The sequence below is a fragment of the Pleurodeles waltl genome, chromosome 12, assembly GCF_031143425.1.
Source record: "Pleurodeles waltl isolate 20211129_DDA chromosome 12, aPleWal1.hap1.20221129, whole genome shotgun sequence".
Lineage (NCBI taxonomy): Eukaryota > Metazoa > Chordata > Amphibia > Caudata > Salamandridae > Pleurodeles > Pleurodeles waltl.
The window spans coordinates 135,371,748-135,396,033 of NC_090451.1; the positions used below are offsets into that span (position 1 = coordinate 135,371,748).

Here is a 24,286-nt window from a genome sequence, read left to right on the forward strand (position 1 = left end):
CTGTTCTTCGTTCCTGCTTTTTGCCTTGGGAGATTTGCCTATTTTTGTTTCCTGTTGTCAAGTCCTGTTTTTCTTCAGGAGTTCGTGTGTGAGGTTTTTTCCCCAGTGTTGTTTTTTTTTTTTTCCTCCGGGACTCCTTCTGGAGGGTACGGTCTGCTTTGGCGTAGCCTGTCAAGCGGCACTGTGGCTAATAGAAGGGGTCACCCTTATCTGGGAGTATCCAGAAGCTGTAGAAGACTTGGGGGGTCATTCCAAGATTGGCGGGCGGCGGGAGCCGCCCGCCAAGCGGGAACCGCCAGAAGACCGGCGGTCATTCTGGGTTTCCCACTGGGCTGGTGGGCGACCGCCAAAAGGCCGCCCGCCAGCCCAGCGGGAAACACCCTTCCACGAGGAAGCCGGCTCCGAATGGAGCCGGCGGAGTGGAAGGGGTGCGACGGGTGCAGTAGCACCCGTCGCGAATTTCAGTGTCTGCTAAGCAGACACTGAAATTCTAAGTGGGGCCCTCTTACGGGGGCCCCTGCAGTGCCCATGCCATTGGCATGGGCACTGCAGGGGCCCCCAGGGGCCCCACGACACCCCATACCACCATCCTGTTCCTGGCGGCCGAATCCGCCAGGAACAGGATGGCGGTATGGGGGTCGGAATCCCCATGGCGGCGCAGCAAGCTGCGCCGCCATAGAGGATTCCCCTGGGCAGCGGAAAGCCGGCGGTACACCGCCGACTTTCCGTTTCTGCCCGCGGCTGTACCGCCGCGGTCAGAATGCCCAAAGGAGCACCGCCAGCCTGTTGGCGGTGCTCCCGCAGACCACGGCCCTGGCGGTTTTTACCGCCAGGGTCAGAATGACCGCCTTGGTGTATTCGCCAACCCGGTATCCAGAGATGAGAAGTCCAGCGCAGTACGTAACAAATACATGTGGTAGGGCGCCTTCAAACCAGTTCTGGTGCTCTTGGTATGTGAGGGTTATTTCATGATACTGGTATGTTCGGTACGGTGGAGGTCTGTTTACAATTTCATTTGTGTGAAATGTATGTGTTCTCTGGTCCACCTCAGGAAAGGTGACCCAACAATAAAATGTTGCTGTTTGGTATGCTTCATTAGCTTCTATTATAAGAGTAACATCCCCGCTCTCATCTGTAAGGCCGTGCATTAATAAATGTTGTGTTAGTGCTTGTCTAGCATTTTCAGGAATGTCAATGGCATCTGCCATTTCATTTAGCAAACGGAACACCAAAATGGGGAGAATAAGTCCATTTATGAGTTCGAGCTCGAACAACTTACAGCTTAATCAGGTGTTACCTTTTCAGATGAGGAGGATTTTCCCAAAGACCACGGACGTCTCCGTATAATGGTACTTAGGGTACCTGTTGTCTGTGAGACAGTGATAGTCGGGGTATCAGTAAATTAGTGCCTAAACATCAACGTTGGTGGCGCCATGTCGTAGTTTGGACTCTTGCTCTAGGCAAGACTGCTGGTAAAAGGATGACAGTACTTTTGCTTGTAGGCGACTATGCCTATCCTACAACAAGTCACAACTGTTGTCCCAACCTTACTGGCTCACGAGCAGCACCTCACCAGAAACACAATAGTAAAAGGTGATTTGTGGCAGCCTTTACGCATGGACTCGAGAATAAGACATCTCAGGGAGTGTCGTGGTTAAACGGAGATTACCACTTTCTCACAGATATATCATGTCTCATACAAACACAGGCAATGACAAAGATGCAGTAGAGTTTCAATAGTTTTTAGTTAACACAACTGCAGTTTGTGATATGTTGCATGGGCTGCTATGATTAGGATAATGAATAATGCAAGAAACAGAATTGTGAAGACGAGAGTCATTATTACAAAGACCCCAACCATCTTGCAATGCATGTAAAAGATATACGAGATTTAATATGCCCTAATACCCTAATGTGAGAGGCCTAACCTCCTACCTAAAGAAGAGCTGGGTTTGCTAAACCTAATCTGCCAATGCCATGTCCATGAGAGGAGCCCCCAACCCTTGTTACCTTGGAATGAGGTCTGTATCTCAGACTCCGTATTGACACGAAGATTGGGTCACTGTCAAGATGACGTGCAGCATCGGTATCAGCGATGGTGGCGATGCCCTCTGGTCGGAATCCCTCTGATTATCTGTCTAAAGTGTGATGTATTTATACAGATCTACCAGGACCCCTGAGGTAGGTGTGTTCCCAAACAATAGATAGCAGACATGCTTGGGACAGCAATTATTATAAACAAATCCCTCTAAAGTATGGAGAGGGAAAGTCCCTAAGTGCGAACACCTACTGTTTGTTTGTCTTTGTCGCTTGATCTTGACGCCTTAGTGCGGTGGCACTGATAATGCAAAGCATAACAAGTGGCCTAACTATAAACAAGACAGCCATCTTAGATGAATTAAATAATGAAATGTGCTAAGACAGAGCAAGCTAAGTAGGTTAAAAGTCACCAGGTGACGGGGCACGAGTCTGCAAGCCAGAGGCTAAGCTAACTCCTGTTATCCAATTAAAACAAACTAGGATTCACTACACCGCCTATTAAATGTAGTAAGGAATCCCCAATGTTATCTTATGAGCGAGGTAAGCCTCACAGTAGTGAAAAACAATTTTAGGAGTTTTTCACTAACAGGAGATGTAAAATGTAAAAGTACATGCCATACCTTCAGCTTACAAAACACCCTGCCCTATGGGTTACTTAGGGCTTATCTTAGGGGTGGCCTATATATAATAGAAGGGGAGTGTAAGGCTTGGCAAGGGGTTCTAAATGCCACATGGAAGTGTAACACTGCATTCAGGCTGCAACGGCAGGCATAGGACAAGTTTTAGAGTACTACCTAGGTGGGTGGCACAATAAGTGCTTCAGACCAACTGGTAGCTTTTAATTTACAGGCTGTAGGTATATGGTGTACCACTCTACAAGGGACTTACAAGTAAATTAAATAAACTATGTTTGAGGGAGAGAGCATTAACACTTTAGTACTGGTAAGCAGTGGTAAAGTATACAGAGTGGATGATATCAGAACCCTCCTTGACTAGGGAGAAAGAAGGCACTTATCCTATTAGACCTCTCCGTGGCTTTCAACACGGTGTCCCACCACATGCTTCTCATGAGACTTCACCACATGGGCATTCATCATAATGCCCTCCAATGGATCTCCTCTTTCCTCACAGGCTGCACACAAAGCATTCGCCTCCCACCTAAAACCATCACCTGCGTCATACCACAAGGTTCCTCCCTCAGCCCGACCGTCTTCAACATCTACATGACCCCTCTCACCAACATCATCAGATCACATGGCATCACTACACTCTCCTACACTGATTACACCCAACTGATCCTCTCCCTCACCAAGGACCCCCAAAATTCCAAAACCAACTTCCACAGTGCCATGAACAACGTAGTCGCATGGATGAAGGATATCTGCTTCAAGCTTAAAACCGCAAGACTGAAGTCCTGATTTTCAGAAAAAAACAACATATGGGACTACACCTGGTGGCCAGCATAACTCAGACCCCCGCCCACCTCTTGAGGCCACGTTCCCAACCTCGGCATCATGATAGACAGCGAACTCTCGCTGAAACATCAAGTTAACTCAATGTCCTCTGTCTGCTTTTGCATACTCTGGATTACCACCGAACTTTCAAGTAGATCCCCACCAACAAAAGAAAAACAGTCATGCACGCACTCATCACCAGCTGCCTCGACCATGGCAACGCCTTCTATACCATCCTCCCCTCCCAGCTATTCAAGAGACTGCAGTCCATACAGAACACAGTGGCCAGACTCATCCCTGATCTTCCCAGATGCAAAGGCACCACCCGCCTTCTCAAAGCCCTTCATTGGCTCCCAGTCCAAAAGAGGTGGCAATTCAAGACCGTCACGCTGGCCTTTAAAGCACTAAACAATGAAGGCATGGCGGTGCTCAACCACAGACTAAATATTCACACCCCTGCATGACAGCTTTGCTCCTCTTCCCTCCACCTCCCACACATCCCCACATCCCTCGCTCCCATTGCAGTGACTGCTCATTCTTCTATGTCATTGCAAAATTCTGTAACAACCTACTCCTGCACCTCAGGATGGCCCCCTCCTTGTCTGTGTTCAGGAAACAACTCAAGACATGGCTCTTCGATGGAGACATGGCCTCCCCAGCACCCAGAGACCTGTAAGGGTGACAGTGTCTCACTTCACAAATTCATGATTGATTGATTGAGAGTTCTAAGGCCAACAAAAATGAATTCAGCAAAAAGTGGAGGGTAAAATGCTAAAAGTTTGGGGGTAACCATTTCCAGAAATCTGTATGTCAATCCACCGTACCAGACTCTAGAGCACTGTACTGTAATGTACACCATTCCACTCTACAAAAACAAATACAAAAATAAACTAGACGGTATGCCACTCTACTCTACTCTACTGTAGTCTACTGCAGTCTACAGAACTTTCCAATACTGTGCAACACCCCACTACACTCAACTGTACAACACAATACTCCAAATTATGACACTTTTCTTGAGTTTATGCTACGCCACTGCACTCTACTGCACTACACACCACTTTAGTTTATGATATGCCACTCCACTCTGAGACTTTACTCCACTCTACACTACCCCACTCCAGTGCACTCCACTTGACTAGACTCCACTCTTCTACACTTTATCCTACTCCACGCCACTGAACTATAGTCTGATCTATGCCCCTCCACTATCCAACACTCTACTTCACTATTTGCAACTCCACTTTACAGCACTGTAGTACAATTTATGCCACTCTATGACTCTCCACTCCACTCTATGCCACTGTATTACACTGCATGACACTCAATGGCATGTCATTCATCTTCTCTCTACGATATACCACTGCACTATCTGACACAGCATTTCATTCTATAACACACACTTCCACTGTACTCTACACCACTCCACTTGACGATGATCCACACTTTGGAACTCTACTTCACCCACCCCCACTCTAAAAAACTCTGTTCCACTTTATGACAGTCTACAGCACCCTGATTTACTATTCAACACATCATTCTGCTGTACAACTACTGCTCCAGTCTAAAATATTTGACTCAACTACATGAGACACCTTGTCACCACACTATATAACACTTTACTACACTGTGCAATACACTACTACAGTCTACTCCACTCATTTCTAATTTACATTACTCCAGTCTATGACATTAGACTTTAAAACACTCTCCACTGTGCTGCACCACACTTAACATAACAACCCTCCACATTTGACACAGGACTTTATGAAACACGTTTTTATTAAAAAATTTAAGAAAATATTGAAACTTTTTTCCCTAAATGAGCCAAGTTTAATCTACATGAACTTTAAAAATTTGAAAGTTATACTGAGAACTAGGCATGGGCAGAGTTTGCAGAGTTTGTGGAGTTCTGCTACATGGAACTCTGCAAAGTGCCGAAAAAGCTCCATGGCATTATGTGGAGTTCTGCGAGGGGGAAAGTTTGGGTAAGATACACTGTTTGTACTGATTTTCAGTGCAGGAGTTTCTCTAACGCTGTAAAATCAGTGCAAATGGCATCATGCGGAGCACCCGAGGGCACTAAATTATTTTTGCTGCTAAAGTAGATTTTCTACTCAAGCAACAGCTTCCTCAATGCGAACAGCAGCTTTCTCATTGCGAGTGGCCATGGCCTACTTTGACTGCTTGTGTTCAGAAATCTTGCTCACACTTGCCAACTTAGCTATTTCTCTCACTCATGATCACCAACTTAATGTTGGCGAGCGCATGCCAGCGGAAAAACTCAGCTCCGCGTCACTTTGCAGAGTTTTTCAGAACTCCGCACTATGTGCGTAGTGGGGAAATCTCTGCGAACCCCACCAGCAGAGCAGAATTCTTCGCCCATTTCTAGTTATAGCTTTCATTTACAATTTATCCACTATCATAAAATTATAAGTAGCAAACCTCACTATAAGTAGCAGACCTCATTATTCACTCTTTTCAGCTCGCTACTCAGACAACACTAACTATAACTCATCACTCTACCATGCCCTGTTCTCATGAATAACGATACTCCATTGTACAACAATACTGTATGAGACGATCTGCCACCGTGCTGCACTACACTATACGTGACAACACTGAACTGCGCTACACTTTACTTCACTAAACTCAACTCTATGCCACTGCACTCTACAACACTCTGCTACACTCTATGCCATCTATATGACTCTACTTGATGACACTCCACTCTGCCCCACTTCATTTTATAATACTTCAGTTGATGACACTCCACTGTACAACTATCAGCTCTACTGTTCAACATCCCACCACACAGTACAACATGCCGTTCCACTCTACTATACTCCACTCCTGGATACGACACACCACGCCACTCCACTGAATGCCACGTCACTCCACTCTATTACACTCTACAGTACTCCACTACGAAACTAGACTATATGGCAGTCTCCTTCACTGTACTGTACTACACTCCACTTTCTGACACGCCAATCAATGACAGTCCACAGTGGGATTTGAAACACATTTATATTAAAAAGTTAAAGACATTAACATTTGATGAAAAAAAACAAAGGCTGATGATCATTTATAGTTACAAATATGTTATGTATTCTTCCTCTACAAACCCAACTTAAAATACACAAGCATTACAAATTGTAAAGTTATAATTTTAGCTTCAATTTATAATTTATGCACCACCTTCAAATGACTATAAGTGGCACACCTCTGAACAGTCTTGTCATCCTGCCTGCTACACTACAACACCTATAACTCATGCCTTTTCCATACACTGTTCACACAATTGCATACAACATCACATGAAATCATAGCATTCATAACAACCCTTATAACTTCCCACAAATGACATTATTTGTCACAACACAGTCCATGGTAGAGTGATGAGTTATAGTTAGTGCTGTTTGGTTAGCAGGCTGAAAAGAGTGTGCAGCAAGGGATACTACTTATAATAATATAAAGGTGGTGCATAAATTGTAAATGAAAGTTATAATTATAACTTTAGAATTTTTTAAGTTTGTGCAGTTTAAACTTGGTGTATTTAGGGAAAATAAGTTTCCTTAACTATATCTAGGCTTCAACCTTTGTTTTTTTTAAATATATTGGCATAATTAGGATTCCCAGGATTAGGAATTCCTTGGAATTTTGGTCGCTAATAACTTTGCTCTATTTAACAGATCTCCTCAAAACCCTTCCAGCCCTATTGCCTTTTCTACATTGGTGGAGGTTGAAAACATTTGTGGGTATTGGTTATGGGGCAGCAAAGATAAAAGGGGGGTCCCAAAATGTATTTTTCAAGCAATGCATTTTCCATAGACTTTTGCACCACGAGTACTGCAAAAACAGCTGACTGGATTTACAATTAAATTTGGCAGCATTACACATTATGGCGTCATTGCTACATAATTACAACTTTCTAATGCAGAGCACCAGGCATCACTGCTCAGCTTCCAGCGCCCGATCGGAGAAGAAATGCAAAGCATTTCTCCTCCGATCACGTGGAGGGGGAAGAGAAGCCTGAAAGGAGAGGCTTTCAGCCTTTCAGGCTTCTCTGAGCATTTCTGCTGCGATCGGGCAGCAGAAATGCCACTAGACACCAGGGATTTATTTTTGTGTTTATTTCATAAGGAGAGCGGCCCCTTGGGCAAGGGTCGCTCTCCAGGGGGGCAATTTGTTTTTTGGCTGAAACCCCCCTAGGCACCAGGGATTGTTTTTTTGTTTTGTTTTTGTGTTTTTTTAGCCTGTTTTTTTATTTGTGGGGAGTGACCCCTTAGGCAATTTTTATTAGGCCAATCTGCCCCCAAGGGGGGCAGAAACCACTAAACACCAGGGATTTTTTTATTTATATGTACACATAAGGGGAGCGGCCCCTTGGGCAAGGGCTGGTCCCCAGGGGAGCAAACAATTTTATGGCTGTGTCTGCCCCCAGGAGGGGCAGAAACCCCCTGGACACCGTTTTTTTTTTGTTTTTTGTTATATGTGGGGAGCGACCCCTTAGGCAAGTGTCGCTCCCCTGGGGGGAAAATTAATTCTAGGCCGTTTCTGCCCCCCCTTGGGGGCAGATCGGCTGATTTCTATTATGCTAATCTACACCAGGGATTTTTTTTTTGGCAGTTTCACTTGAGGGGAGCGACCCCTTAGGCAAGGGTTGCTCTCCTGGGGGGGGCAAATTTGTTTTAGGCCATTTCTACCCCCCCTTGGGGTCAGATCAGCCTATTGTAATTAGGCTGATCTGCCCCCGGGGGGGCAGAAACCTCTAGGCGCCAGAGGATTTTTGTTTTTTATTTTATTTTTTATATGTGGGGAGCGACCCCTTAGGCAAGGATCACTCCCCTGGGGGCAATATTATCTTTGGGCCATTTCTGCCCCTCTTCGGGGCAGATCGGCCTATTTTTATTAGGCCTATCTGCCCCCAGGGGGGGCAGAGACCACTAGACACCAGGGATTTTTTGTTTTTTTTTTTATATGTACACATAAGGGGAGCGGCCCCTTGGGCAAGGGCCGCAAATAATTTTATGGCTAGGTAGTTTTGTATTTGATATTTTTGATGTGTCCAGATAGTGTTTTGGGGTATTTCCTTTCGCGGGTACTGGGCCTACCCACACAAGTGAGGTACCATTCTTATCGGACGACTTGGGGGAACACTGGGTGGAAGGAAATTTGTGGCTCCTCTCAGATTCCAGAACTCTCTGTCACCGAAATGTGAGGAAAAAGTATTTTTTTGGCCAAATTTTGAGGTTTGCAAAGGATTCTGGGTAACAGAACCTGGTGAGATCCCCACAAGTCACCCCGTCTTAGATTCCCATAGGTCTCTAGTTTAAAAAAATGCACAGGTTTGATAGGTCCCCTCGGTGCCGGCTGACCTAGAGGCCAAAATCCACAGGTAGGCACTTTGAAAAAAACACCTCTGTGTTCTGTAGAAAAATTTGATGTGTCCATGTTGTGTTTTGGAGCATTTACTGTCACGGGCACTATGCCTACCCACACAAGTGAGGTACCATTTTTATTGGAAGACTTGGGGGAACGCTGGGTGGGAGGAAATTTGTGGCTCCTCTCAGATTCCAGAACTCTCTGTCACCGAAATGTGAGGAAAAGGTGTTTTTTTAGCCACATTTTGAGGTTTGCAAAGGATTTTGGGTAACAGAACCTGATGAGAGTGCCACAAGTCACCCCGTCTGGATTCCTCTAGGTCTCTAGTTTAAAAAAATGCACAGGTTTGGTAGGTTTCCCTAGGTGCAGAGTGAGCTAGAGGCCAAAATCCACAAGTAGGCACTTTGCAAAAAACACCTCTGTTTTCTGTAGAAAATATGATGTGCCCAGGTTGTGTTTTGGAGAATTTCCTGTCACGGGCACTAGGCCTACCCACACAAAGGAGGTACCATTTTTATCGGGAGACTGGGGGGGAACATAGAATAGCAAAACAAGTTTTATTGCCTCTTGTCTTTCTCTACATTTTTTCCTTTCAAATATAAGACAGTGTGTAAAAAAGACGTTTACTTGAGAAATGCCCCGTAATTCACATGCTAGTATGGGCACCCCAGAATTCAGAGATGTGCAAATAACCACTGCTCCTCAACACCTTATCTTGTGCCCATTTTGGAAATACAAAGGTTTTCTTGATACCTATTTTTGACTCTTTGTATTTCAGCAAATTAATTGCTGTATACTCAGCATAGAATGAAAACCCACTGCAAGGTGCAGCTCATTTATTGGCTCTGGGTACCTAGGGTTCTTGATGAACCTACAAGCCCTATATATCCCCGCAACCAGAAGGGTCCAGCAGATGTAATAGTATATTGCTTTCAAAAATCTGACATTGCAGGAAAAAGTTACAGAGTAAAACGTGGAGAAAAATTGCTGTTTTTTTCACCTCAATTTCAATATTTTTTTATTTCAGTTATTATTTTGTGCAGAAAACCCTTGTAGGATCTACACAAATTACCCATTGCTGAATTCAGAATTTTGTCTACTTTTCAGAAATGTTTAGGTTTCTGGGGTCCAGCATTGGTTCCATGCCCATTTCTGTCACTGAATGGAAGGAGACTGAAAGCACAACAAATCGTAAAAATGGGGTATGTCCCAGTAAAATGCCAAAATTGTGTTGAAAAATTTGGTATTTCCGATTCAAGTCTGCCTGTACTGAAAGCTGTGAAGCTGGTGATTTTAGCACCACAAACCCTTTGTTGATGCCATTTTTCATGGGAAAAACCACAAGCCTTCATCTGCAGCCCTTTTTAAAAAAAATAAAAACATTTTCTCTGTATCTTGGCTAATTTCTTGGCCTCCTTCAGGGGAACCCACAAAGTCTGGGTACCTCTAGAATCCCTAGGATGTTGGAAAAAAAGGATGCAAATTTGGTGTGGGTAGCTTATGTGGACAAAAAGTTATGAGGGCCTATGCGAGAACTATTCCAAATAGGCAAAAAAAGGCCTGGCACAGGAGGGGGAAAAGGCCTGGCAGCGAAGGGGTTAAAATAAATGTGCCACAGAATCGCTTCAGGAGTACTGTGGTACCTAAAATAAATTAAGAAGAATCTGTAAAAAAATAAAAAATATAATTTAGTACCCTATTTTTACACATATAGGATAGTTCAGTGTATTTTCTATTTTTAACATAATTAAATCTACTCACAATTCCTTCTCTGTCACTACACTTGATGCCAGTAACACCCAAGGCTATCCCACTCTACACCACTTCACTGTACACTACTCCATGGAATGCCATTCCATTCTATGACGCACCATCACTTCAATCTATGCTATTGCACTCTACACCACTTCACTCTACAACACTCCACTGTATGCTACTCCACAGTATGCTATTAGAATGTATGCCACTGTAGTCTACCCCACTACACTCTACAACACTCCTCTGTATGTCAATATACTATATGCCACTGCATTCTACATCACTCCAGTCTAAGCTATTCCACTGTGCAACTACACTGTACCTCACTCCACTCTTCACTACTCTACCGTATGCTATTCCACTGAACACCACTCTACTCTATGCTATTCTACTCTATGTCACTCCAGTCTACCCCACTCAAGTATACACTATTCCACTGTATGCGATTCCAGTAAGAGCAACTCCACTCTACGCTACTTTACTCCACTTTCATCTATTCTATTATATACTGCTATACTGTACCCCACTCCACTCTAAGGAAGTCCACTCTAAAACACTCCACCGTACACAATTCACTCTATACCACTCAATTGTATACCATTCCACTCTATACTATTCTACTGCAGACCACTCCACTCTTAACATACTCCACTGTTCACCACTACATTGTACACCACTCTACTGTACACTATTCAGCTGTATGCTGCTCAACTGTATGACACTTCAGTCTAGGCCATTCCATTGTACACCACTGCACTGTACAGCAATCCACTTTACACTATACTACTGTATGCAACTCCACTGTATGACACTCCACTCTATGCTATTCCACTTTATGGCAGTCCACTACGCACCACTCCTCTCTATGCCACTCTAATGTATGCTAGCCTACTGTACTCCACTCCATTGTACACAACCTCATTCTATACCGCTTTACTCTACCCATCTCCACTCTATGTAACTCCACTCTATGCCTCTCCACTATAGGCCACTCCAATTATGCTACTTCACTCTTCTCTATTCCACTATATGCATCTACACGTTCACCACTCTACTCTACGCTATTAAACTCTACACATCTCCACTCTATGCCAATTCACTGCTCTCCACTCCACTATACGTTAATCCCCTGTTTGCAACTACACTCTATGCCACTCAACCGTACACTATTTGAGTCTATGCCACTCCACTCTACCACATTCAACTATACTCCACTCCACATGCTATTTCACGGTATGCTACCCCACTCCACTATGTAGCACTCCCCTTTACACAATTCCACTTCACATTATTCCACTCTATGCCACTCCACTCTACCCCACTTTCCTGTACGCCACTCCCCTTTACACCAATACACTGTATGCCACCCAACTCTAACCTACTCCATTCTATGCCATTCTACTCTACAGCACTTCATTGTATGCTATTCCACTGTACTCAACTCCACTCTACACCACTGCAGTCAAAGTCAATCCACTGTATGCCTGTACGCTTGAGGGCACTGTACTCTATGCTATTCCAGTGCACGTAACTCCACTCTAGCCGCACTACACCCTATACAATACAACTCTATGCTACTCCCCTGTACGCCACTCTAATGTATGCCATTGCACTTTTTGCTACTTTGCTCTATGCCACTCCACTCTATAACACTCTTCTGTATATCTCACTCTATGCCACTCCACTTTACATCACTCCACTGTACCCCATTCTGTTCTACTCAACTCCACTCTATGCTAGTCCACTGTATACAAATACCCTTAAAACCTTTCAACTATATGCTTTTTGACTTTATCCCACTCCCCCATACCACATTCCACTGCATGCAGCTCCATTGTACGCTATTCCACTGTACAACACCCCACTGTAAGCCACTCCATTGTATGCCATTTCACTCTATGTCACCCCCAATGTATGCTATTCCAAATGTATGCCACCTCAACTGTACGCTTGTCAATTGTACGCCATTCCACTCTATGCCACTCCACTCCACTGCATATTATTTCAGTGTATGCAACTATACTGTATGCTATTCCACTCTACACAACTCTTCTCTGTTCCACTCCACTCTACAATACCCTACTTTATGCTATTCCACTGTATGCCACTCTATTCTACTGCACTCCACTCTACACCACTTAATACTACAGCACTCCACTGTATGATATTGCACTGTGCGCTACTCAACCCTGTGTCACTGCATCAACATTACTCTACTCTACACCACTACACTCCACAACACTGTACTTTCTGCTATTCCTCTGTACATAACCTTACCCTACCCCACTCCACTCTGTGCAATTCCACTGTATGTCATTCCACTCAATGAACTCCACTCTACGCCTTTGCACTGTACACCACTCCACGCTACACCACTACACTCCTGACCACCCCACTATGCTCCACTCAACAACACTATACTCCACTTGACAACACTCCATGCCCCTCCATTGTACCACACTATACTTCACTGTACAGCACTACACTGTACAACAATGTACTCCTCTCAATGCCACTACACAGCACTCTACCTTGCAACACTCTACTCCGTTGTACGCAACTCCATATTTGCTGCTTCACCCTAGTTAATATATAATATTCTATGAGACACTACTCCACTCCACATCACTACTGCACTATGTACCACTCCACTGTATGTTGCTGTATGCCACTCAATACTGTTGACAGTCTATCACACTCCACTTCACTGCACAAAACCTTAACCCACTCTGTGACACTCTACTCCACTCTATGACCCTTTCCAACACTCTACAACACCCCTGTCCACTCCATTATACCACACATCACTCCACTCAACACCACCCCACTGTACTCTAGAACATGCTATCCACTATACGCTAGGTCACTCCACTGTATTCCATTACACTCTAATGCACGAAACAACACTTTCCCCATTCTATGGCATTGTACAACACTCCACTCTACACCACCCCACTGTACCACACTCTACTCAGCACTATTCAACTCCACCCTACAATACTCTACTACACATCAAATGTTTTGTGAGAAAACAGTGCATGATAGAGTGATGAGTTGTGGTGTGCCGTACTTTATCATTCTTTAACTATCCAAGAAGGTTGAAGCATTGCTTCCAAATGAATTGACCATCGTGGAGTGGTAAAGTTATAATGAACTTTAGCAAAGAAAACGAGTACTGCTGCTAGCTCTGTAGGCGACTCCACTAGGGAGCTGTTCTGCTGTCTCAAAGAAGTCCATAGAAAATCAGAGCCAGTGTATTTCTTCTACACAAAATTTGACAGTGCATCTGAGTCCTGACATTAGCCTCAAAATATCAATGGACATGCCTAAAGGTGGTGGTTTTCTTTGTAGTGCAAGCATATGCTAAAATAAATAAACAAAGAAAGAAAAAATATGCCAACTAAATGTGGTAGGCACGTGCTTCAATAAAAAGTCAATCTTTATACTGGTATGCCATCTCGGAACAGTAAAGAATTATAGAGGATGCAGAATACTGTTTCAAGATGGTGGCATGATTTTGAAGCTTGCAACAGTGATGCCTGGTGCTCTGCATTAGAAAGTTGAAATTAAGTAGCAATGACAGCAGAGTTGCTGGTACTTTTATCACTCAATTTGCACTAGTCTGTATTTGTAGGCAGACTACTGGGGGATGAACTAAAGGAAATATCTCCTGAGGTCAGACTCCTCTGGATGGAGAGTACCACAAAGTAAGCTGGTAAAATACTCTCACTACGTGACATCCTAAAGTCCAGCAGTTGTCCACTAGATAGAGTCAAACACTGGCAACAAAGCCAGTGGCTGAAGAGGAATGATCCACTGCCCAATGTTATGCATACTGGTCTAAAAGCTGAACCCATATGTGAATGACATTCTGTCTAATGAATAACTGAAGTGCTCTAACCCAAATGCCATTGTCTCTAAGCAAGATTATGTATTATTTTTTAGAAAACATGAAGCTAGTGAGACAGCAAAAACAGTCTTTTGGTCAGACCTGAAACAAACAGAAATGCAGCACTGGTGAAGTGTAGCTCTATCTATAAAGATATGGAACAAGTACGGTATTGCAGGACATGTGTTAGTATTCTAATGGCTTCTCTCTGCTACCCATGCTATAACCCCTTGCACCAAGAATGAAAGACAAAGCATTAAACAGTGGTGTTAAACAAAAGTTAGAAAGAGATACTAATCAGGTGGCAGAATTACACAATGTAAAACCAGAAAACTAAGGATCAAACCCAGCTTGGCCCCTTGAGCACGTAATGCCTGGATACCAGCATGGGTAACAAGCAGCACTCTACAAATCCACCATACATAAGTGATCCTAGGCAATTATTTTATTTTATTGTGCCTTCTATTTTTTCATTATTGCATATGAGAAAACCCTGAAATATGTAAATTGTAATGACACTTTATCATATTTTTACATAATATTTTTTTAATGCTTTCCATGTCAAATGTTCCCATGGCTCAGCTTATGTATGGGCTCTTAGAGACAGGATGGGCTTTTAGAGCCAAGACAGACCCTTGGCTCGACTCTTCCTGTTAATTTGTTAGCTCACCCACTTATAAAACAGCACTGTGTATAAAAGTTGCTCGAGTTTCCCCTCCCTCAGTATGTTGCTCAGGAAAACAACATCTTGTTTTCTGAGAATCTGGATAGTTTCCACGGGCCTCAGAAGGATAACTATTTCTACTTCTGGTTTTAATGAAGATGAATTATGCATTAGCAACCATAAGAATTTGTTTTAAAGTTGCCAGTACATTTTCTTTAGAATCAAATTAAATCATTCTGTCTCCAACAGCTAAGAGACTTGGACAGAGCTAACAGCAAGCTGTAAGAGTTTCTGTGACCCTCGTAGTAATTGGTCATGGAACAATTATCAGACTTGGAGTGCTGCCATCATTGTTACATGACTAAAGTCAGAGAGTATATGAAAAGCCCAAGCATCACACAAAGAACAGGCATCACACAAATGAGCTCTGCCCATTAAGCAGGAGAGTGGAAAGAGTGTAGTATGTAGCTGGCACTGTATTTAGGAACACACTGTCACAAATATATCACTAAAGCATTGTGTGGTAGCACATTGTCATTTACAACCAGCACATTTCCCATTGAAATGACCACTACATTTCCACAGACATACAGATTTACTGATAAAGCTATATAGTGAACAAATCATACTGTGTGAAAATTTGGTTCCAGCAAATATTTATCACTGTACATCACCAAGTAAAGTGTATTGATTTATTTTGATCCTATTGAAATCTTTACTTCCATCACACTTAAGAATTAGAAATAAGTGCTTTATTTGTTCTCTCCTGTTTATTTGTTTCGAAATATTTGTACAGTTCACTTATTGGTATTTACATTTTGTTGTATGTTAGCAGCAAAACAACACCCCAATGCTTTTGCCTTCTCACCAGCAAAATTCTGATATAGTTTAATTTACAAAATCCTTACACTTTGCAGTAAGTGAGAGAAAGTAAACACAGGTCTCCATGTTAAAAGAATAAGCAGCAGTTTGTCAGAAAGGTTAGACTGACATTTGACCTCTGTCTTTGAGCACACAGTCAAATGTGGTAAGATAAAATCAAAATGTAAAGGCATCTCTAATGCTCCTTCACCTTTGAAACTTTATATGGTTATTTAGGTGCTCTCTCAGGGCTTAAGGGGCTGGTCCTGGTGTAATAGGGCCCCCTCCCACCTCTAGGACACAGTGCATTGCACCGGCTACACCACTGGTAGCTATGCTCCTGATAGAAATTGTAGACCAAATAGCTTTTCTGAAAATATAGCCCTCAATAGAGTTATTCAAGCACACAGCAAAATAAATTCATATCTTTTTAACGTAGCACCTAAAAACTGTCTACCATGTGTCTTCTAACCTATTTAAAGACCATGCCTTTGTGATGCAAATACAACACTGTGCTAAATACTATATATTTTCAATTAAAAATGCTATTGTTGTAATGCTGGAAAGTTCTGGATTTCAGGCTATCAAGCCTTTACAGGAGCCTGTTAACTGTACACTTTTGGAAAATGTCTAAATCTTTATGTCTAATCCATGTGCTTTATTAGAGGAAACATTGTTGTTCTTCTGTTCATAAAAGTCCCTGATAACGTTGTTGTATTCTTTATCAATGGTAAATCCTCTAGTGTGTTTTATTTCAACATCTCTTAAACTATCCCTTACCTTTCCTTCTTTGGTTTGTCAGGCACTTGCTGCCCCACTGCATGCTTATCATGTGCTTCTCCTGGGTATGCTTCTCCAGTACCTCTTGTTAATCACTTGTGATATGAAGGATCTAAGGCCATTAGCACCAGTTTGTTTTTGTCACTCCTTGTGTTTAATTAATTTAGTTCCTTTAATTTCAATTTCCCATGATAATGAACTCTTGGCCCTAATTGCACCAAATGATTAAATTCTGAACACCCTCACTGGAAAGTAAAATACGATAAGGGGACAAACCACAAAAGCAGGCCTGCAGATTCTGAAGAGATGTAAATGAGAAAAACGACCTTCTTGTGTATGAGAACACTATTACTAAGGGGGAGGATTTTTTTGTGTAGCCTTTGTAATCTTGTTGAACTTCCTGTGCTCTCTGTCACACACAGTGTATGTGTGTCAACACTGGAAAGAAGACACCTTTTTTGGGTATCAGTTCCTGAATGGTGCAGACCCTATGATGATTAGAAGATGCGACAAAATCCCGGACAACTTCCCAGTGACAGACAGCATGGTGGCACACATCCTGGGCCCGAAGACAAACCTTACAACTGAGCTGCAGGTATGTATTTCATCTTGTTTACCAAGGCCTGCAACCTGGTGTGTGTCTCAAATATGTTTAACTGGAAGCTCCAGAAGCTCTTTTTTATGTTTTGTGTTAGCCAAAATCTTTCAAATTTTACTAACCTTCTAAGCAAAATATACTTACTTAAAGGGGCATTCAGCCATCTCTCTTCATCTCTTGGTCTGTGTTTATGCAATTCATAAACAGCTTGGGGCAATGGCTCACCCTACTTCAGCCACTGGCTAACTTCACTCTGAGGGAATACACTTTGCTCTTTCACAAGGGGCAGATGCACATGCAAGGTAGTTGCCGTACCATGTTAAATTTTTACTTTATTAATACTTTAGTATTGACTTTGCATTTAGAGCCTGGTGTAATAGCAGGGTACCTTCTACCTGCTTTTCATGTTGCTTTTGATGTCAGCACAGGGCACATTACAGGTTTATCAGTTCTGGTCTCCTGATAATGCTACTGGAAATTCGCTTCATCTTGACCTTTATTTGACTGACTGCTGGTCTTCCACAGCATACCAGAGTGTGTCCATTTTAAACTTCTTTATAAAGTTATTCACTTTTTAGCATGTACGCAATTGAGTGCATTTTAACTGCCCTCCTGTATGTCAGGTTCTTCCGTATTTTTGTTGAACACTGACCTTATATTTGTATACAATTTTGCCTGCATGTTCCGCTTGTATGGCTTTGTAGTTTGCTTTCAGTGTTGTTTTATGCTGTGCTTATGTAAACATTTAACTATTATATTACTGATCAAAGATGCGTCATTTATTCCAATTCCCTGATCTATCTATCTATCTATCTATCTATCTATCTATCTATCTATATATCTATCTATTTTTTCAACCCTCTCTATCCGTCTTTGCAAGCATCTCTATCTATCTGTCTTTGCAAGTATCTTGATCTATCTTCCCCCTTTCCAAATATGTGTAATAAACAATTACAAAAACATTAAAAACACGTAGTAAAGGCAACCAATTGACTTTTTATTGCTGGTGTTAGTTAAGACCTTTTTAATTTTCTTACATTATGTGGATAACATAGTTAGATATAGGGGTTTTCACCCACACTTCATCCACCAGTCTGTTGTTGTGTCAATCACATTTTTTTCCACCCACTCCAGCATGTATTATAGGGCAATGGGTCACCCACTTCAGCTATTGGGTGAGTTACAACATGCTGTCCTTTCACAATGACCATATCCACATACAAAGTAGTTCTCTTCAGTGGCAGTAACTACTATGGTAATGGGTGCATTTTTTAGACCAAATTCTTAACTTTAGCTGTTTGCCCAACAATAAAGTTTTGTATTCAACATGTCCAAACAGAACAAGAATAGCCAAGAATTGCCAAAGCAAAAGGCTGGTGGCCAACATCAAACCTATTGGCTTTGCCAAGGCTTGTTTATTTTTTTAGGCTTTTGCTCCTCCTGAAGGAGTATTGCTCTTTCTCCTCATGCTAATCGCATTTTGGTGTCTCATTCTGCCTTCTAAGGCATACTTGGATTGTGACACATGAGATACTTCTTTACATTTCACAAATACATTGATTCATAACACTTAAAGGCTAGAGGTATGAAGATTAGAAATAGCGAACATCAAATAGCAATTTTTTTGCGAATCTCTATTTGGTAATCGGTATTATTAATGTACAAAGAGGTTATCTAGCCCCTATTCCCTGAATAGCGATTCGTAGTGGGTTGTAAGTTGACCTAGCTGATGAATATTAATGAGGTAAGTTGCAAATTGTGACCCACTATGATTCACTGCCATAACAGAGATGGTGGTCTGCTGGGGTCTCCAGACCACAATGTCTGTTATTGCTTATAAAATAAGGCAATCTCTTTTTTTTTTTAAGCAGTCCATTTTCCTTAAAGCAATATGGGGTCTGTTTAAAAAGCAAAAACAATGAAATGCTTATGTTTAATTTTTTATGCATGGGGCCTGCTCCTGAAAAATGTTTTTCAACCATCCTCAAAAGGGGAGGTGTCCCTTGGGAGCCCCTTCAGGTTTGCGAATGGGTAGCCACCAACTTTGAGTTGGCGGTAAAGAGTGAGATTTTGCGACCGCATTTTGGTTGGAAAACATTTGTACATACCGATGCAAATAGGTATTTGAAGGCACGCCCCTTCCAGATACTGATTTCCAAACCCAAATTGTGATTCTGTAGCAAGTTACCGAATCACAATTTGGGCTTTGTACATTTGAAAATGCCTTTTTGCTTTTGCAAACAGCCCAATTCTGCCAATCGTGATATTTGCAGATGCAAAAAAGCTTAGTACTTCTGGCCCTAAATCCTATAGGTGCATTGTAAGCAATTGTAAAGCAGCTATTTTTACTATTTTTTACTGCAGTAGACAGCACAAGTTACGTGAAGGCTGTAGTTGTGATCCAATCATACATCAGTGCTTTGTTGATGCTGCTAATCATAGTAGAACTACAAATGATTTTAGAGAAAGTAGAGTGAGCTGTCCTTAAATATCACACTCTGGAGTGGCAATTTGAGCTTATAATGGGAGGTTCCTCTGTTTCATAGTTCTGGAGTTTGATGTGAATGGCTTTGAATTTGGAAGCAGCTTTAAAGTGCCCTCTTGGATAGCGCCACATGAATAATATGGCAAAAACAGGAACAGGGATAAAGCAAAATCTGGGTTGCTCTACAAGTCAATTAAAAAAAGTTGGACAAAGATAAACTGTATCTGGCAAGACCTCCCCGACCTCCAGTGAGAGACGCAGAACCCAATTTCCTCCAGCATATGACTACTGTTCACTGTGCCCACTATTTATGGGCACATTGACATCTTTGTGTCAGTTGTATTTTATTCATTGGACTTCAAGCAATGTTGGATCTACAGTAATATTTTCATCCACCATGACAGATTTTATAATTTGCTTGCTTTGTTGTTTTCCAAAGTTTTCTTAATTGCAAATTGTTTTGTTGAATAAAAGCAAAACATCAGACATCCAAAGAATGGTGTTGTTTTTATTTTCTCAATTTGTATTGTTTGCTTGTTTCACCATAAAAAGGTACTTTCAAAAAGATTGTTAATGCATCTATAAATAATATGTAGGAAACATTTCACTCATTGTAATAAATGTGCATTAAATATGTAAATGACATGTGAAAATAAATTATTTTATTAATTTAAATAAAGATTTGTTTTTCATATTGTTCAATTACATTAATACCCATCCATGATCACAATACGTCAGGCTATATTTACCTGTACAATCCCATACCTTGCCACCATGGAAGAATGGGCTATCACCTAAAAAATATATTAAATTGACAAACTATTATTGATTTATGTCATCAGCAAGAGCAATATCTTTTGCCTCACAATAGGAATCCCACATCAATAACACCAATAGTGTAAATAATGGCAGTACTCCATTTTGTGGACACAGGATCATTCCAATACACTTTTGCAGTATCTGGTGGGATGTCACGACCAACTTTCAGTGTTGTGCTGCAAGAAGTACTTTCTTCAGAGATGAGACACATCAACAGCTTCAAACAGTTCCCAACAAAATGAGAATGTAGCTAATGTGATGTTAAATGTATATGCATTGACTCGCCTAACGCATGTGGTCAGAGCAATTTAAGCAGCACATATTGCCTTGGTTGCAACACTCTACAGAAAACAAGTCAAATGCAATCTTCAAACTTCAATTCAATCCTTCAATCCCTAGCAAAGTTCTCTTCACACAAGAAACGTACATCCAAAGTGTGTGTGTGCCAGTCCCAGGATCACAGCTTATTCCCTTAGTACTTCTCAACAGCAGCATACCACTGCCAAATGTCACAGCTTTAAAATGTTTAAACATAGATGACATGGTGAAGGAATAAAAATACAATGATTAAAAATTATTTTCATAATAACTACATTTCAAAATAGACACATTACAAATGACAAATATTGCGTGCGCATTTTCTAAACACAATAAAAAAAAATAAGCACAGTTGCCAATGTGTTAAAACTTTCAGCAATAAACATCTTGACATGGATGTTCCCTAACTTGCCCTTTCTAAAAAATGTGTAGCTCAGACTATTAGACTCATCATATAAAAAGTTGCTTTACATTTTAAAGTAATTAATATGCTAATATATACTTACACATGCGAAGACGTCAGTTAGATGTTGATGTCAGTCTAATCCTTCCTCATGAGCACTATCTTCAATTGGCATTTCAACATCCTCACCCAGAGGCTCATCAGGTTTTTCTTTGTTTGCAATTTACAGGATGTTCCCTTGTAGGGCTATGTTGTGTAGCATGTAGCATGCTATGGTGATTTTGCACACCTTATTGGGTGACCACTTTTAACAAGACATCTAAATCTCTCTTTAGGAGCCCAAAAGGCCACTTCACCAGCCTGCATGTTCTTCCATGGGCCTCATTTAAGGGGACGTACTCCGGTGTTGGTGGATTTCTCAGCTGTGCTAACAACCATGGTCGGTAAGGATAACCTGAGTCTCCTATTTGAAGAAAATCAAATATAGGGAAAAACCCAAATTGTAATTTTGATCATTAAGCTTGAAACAAAGCAAAATGGATATTGAGAGAGTGTACTTACCAACAAGCTAGGCCCTCTCAGGACCAAGTTGTGACATTTGCAGGCATATGCTGCTGTTCCATAGTAAAAAAATAATCATGTGTTTATCCTGGGAAATGCGCACACATGCTAGTGATGTACAAATCCGATAAGCAATCGACTTGCACATTGATTGAAGGGAAGTTTTTGTGATTGTGGTAGACTCGTTCACTGTTGTGTGGTGCACTAAGGCAATATAGGTACCATCAATTGCTCAAATCACATGTGGTAAGTGACCCAAAACATACATATGTGGGGAGGACAGAGGCGGGACTGAAAAAACAAAGGGATTGAAGGTTCTAGGCTGCAGAGCAGGAGCGTGGGGCAGAAACCTGGGGGAGAGGCAGGGCTGCAAGCAACGGGGCAAAGACAGCAGCACAGAATCCTGTGGAGAATCAGTGGGTGGAGGTAATGGGAAGCTGAGGGAGAGCCGAGGCACGGGAACAGGGAGGTGAGGGGCAGATGCAAGAGGGGCAGTTGTGGACTGGAGCAATAGTCTGAACAGGAACCATGAATACATTACACTTCTCCCAATGTAACAAAGTGTGTCTCCATCAAAAATGCATTCACCTCACAAAAGATTAAAAGACTGTGCACAAAGAAGGAATTCTCCTTAAAAAGAAAGCAGTCTATGAGGTCACGGGTCAGCCTTGTCTCTGGGCACCAGAGTAATGATCTCAATCCCTGTGCCCCCCTACTTTCCTTGACTTTCTCTTCTGAAATGGCCAGACATCTATTTTTGCTTAGGTAAAAGGTAAGGAGCATGTAGATATCACTACACATGCTATGTCCTTTTTGCCGTTCCATGGGTGAAGCTATTTTAATAATCTATTGCTAAGTGCAACCTGTGTGACGGAAAAATGAGGCAGAAATGAAGATGAGAAAGAAAGGAACATGACTCTGCTGACAGAGTTTCAGTGACTGCTTTGGTCTCATTCATCTGTGTCGGACCCACCTACCTCCTCAGCCGGAGATCTCACACCATGAAATCAAAGCCTGCACCAGATGGGCCACTCAGAACTGCAACTGTATTTCTCCCTTTGAAGAGAGCATAAAGCAGGAACAGAAACTCAATGCTGCAGTCAGCACTCTCAACTTGTGCTGCAGGAGCCCCCTTTCAAGTTAGCAGTTTTGACTTTTTGCCTCAGATCTCGGGATAGGTGCTGCCATGCCGGTTAACTCTGCCATGCGATGAAGGCTTTTCCTTGTCATTGGCCAGGTTCCCTGTTTCTTCGCGCCAAGAGGGCAGGAGTTTTTCCAAAGGGTTAGTGGGACTTTTCACATGTGTAGGTTGTACTGCAATACAGTGGCTTGGAGAGGAACAAGGGACTTAAATATGTCTAGTTGCGATTAAGAAAGGGCAGGGGAGAATGTGCCACAGCTGAAGGGAGAGCCTAGGATCAACTAAGGCAGTTGCTCCATCATCTGGAAACAGAGAGAATGAGATGAGATTATTAATATTATCTTGAATGAGGCTTCCAGAAGTGACGGAGAATGAGGGACAAGGGGGAGGACACACACAACATGCACAAAAGAGATCCCAGCCTACTGCCAGACACAGAATTACAGCTCTGCACACAGCTTGTGTCCTTACAGGCTTTCTGTGGATAGCCCATGTCTCACATTCAACAGCTCAATCTGTACATGGGCGGAACTCCACAGAATCTCACTGAGTTTTTCTATAACTCACCAGAATTCCAAATAGTTCAACTCCCTGAATTCCGCCCACCCCTACCTACTATACTGTGGATGTTTCAAAAATCACAATTGTGAGTCAGTATTTTGAACAATCAGAATTAAACATGAGAACTAAAATGACCAAAAACATCAGACTAAATGGTTTAGATCTGAATATTAACATATTAAAAATATATTTTTATTGATGAAAAGATGGCAATTTATTTTAAATGTGAACATTTTCCATAATGTCTTACTTAGTCACACATGTGCATGTAAGACAGTCCTTTTTTAGAAAAAAAATATTTTAGAGACATACTTTTTTATAAATAGCTGACAAGAATGTGAACACAGTTGTGGCAGGGTAACGGATAACAGAACACATTAATTTAATGTCCCTTGTTATATCCAGCTGAAATATCATTAATGAAGAAAGTTAGATTCCTTAAAGGAATTAAAAATTTGTCCTAGATATTCCAAGGTCAAGATTTTACAATGCGCTTGGACTTTGAGGGAGGGAAATCCCATCATTTATATGTTGGAGTATCTGCAGAAACCCAGGCACAAAAAATA

The 24,286-nt window shown here is 41.9% G+C and overlaps 1 protein-coding gene across 1 annotated transcript in view; it reads left to right on the forward strand.

The window, feature by feature from the left end:
• Window positions 1-24,286, forward strand: part of LOC138268101 (hydroperoxide isomerase ALOXE3-like) — a 343,013-nt gene that overhangs the window by 202,032 nt on the left and 116,695 nt on the right. The window contains exon 6 of the mRNA XM_069217476.1: window positions 17,257-17,429. Coding sequence (XP_069073577.1) covers window positions 17,257-17,429 — 173 coding nt within the window. The remainder of the gene's footprint in view (window positions 1-17,256; window positions 17,430-24,286) is intronic.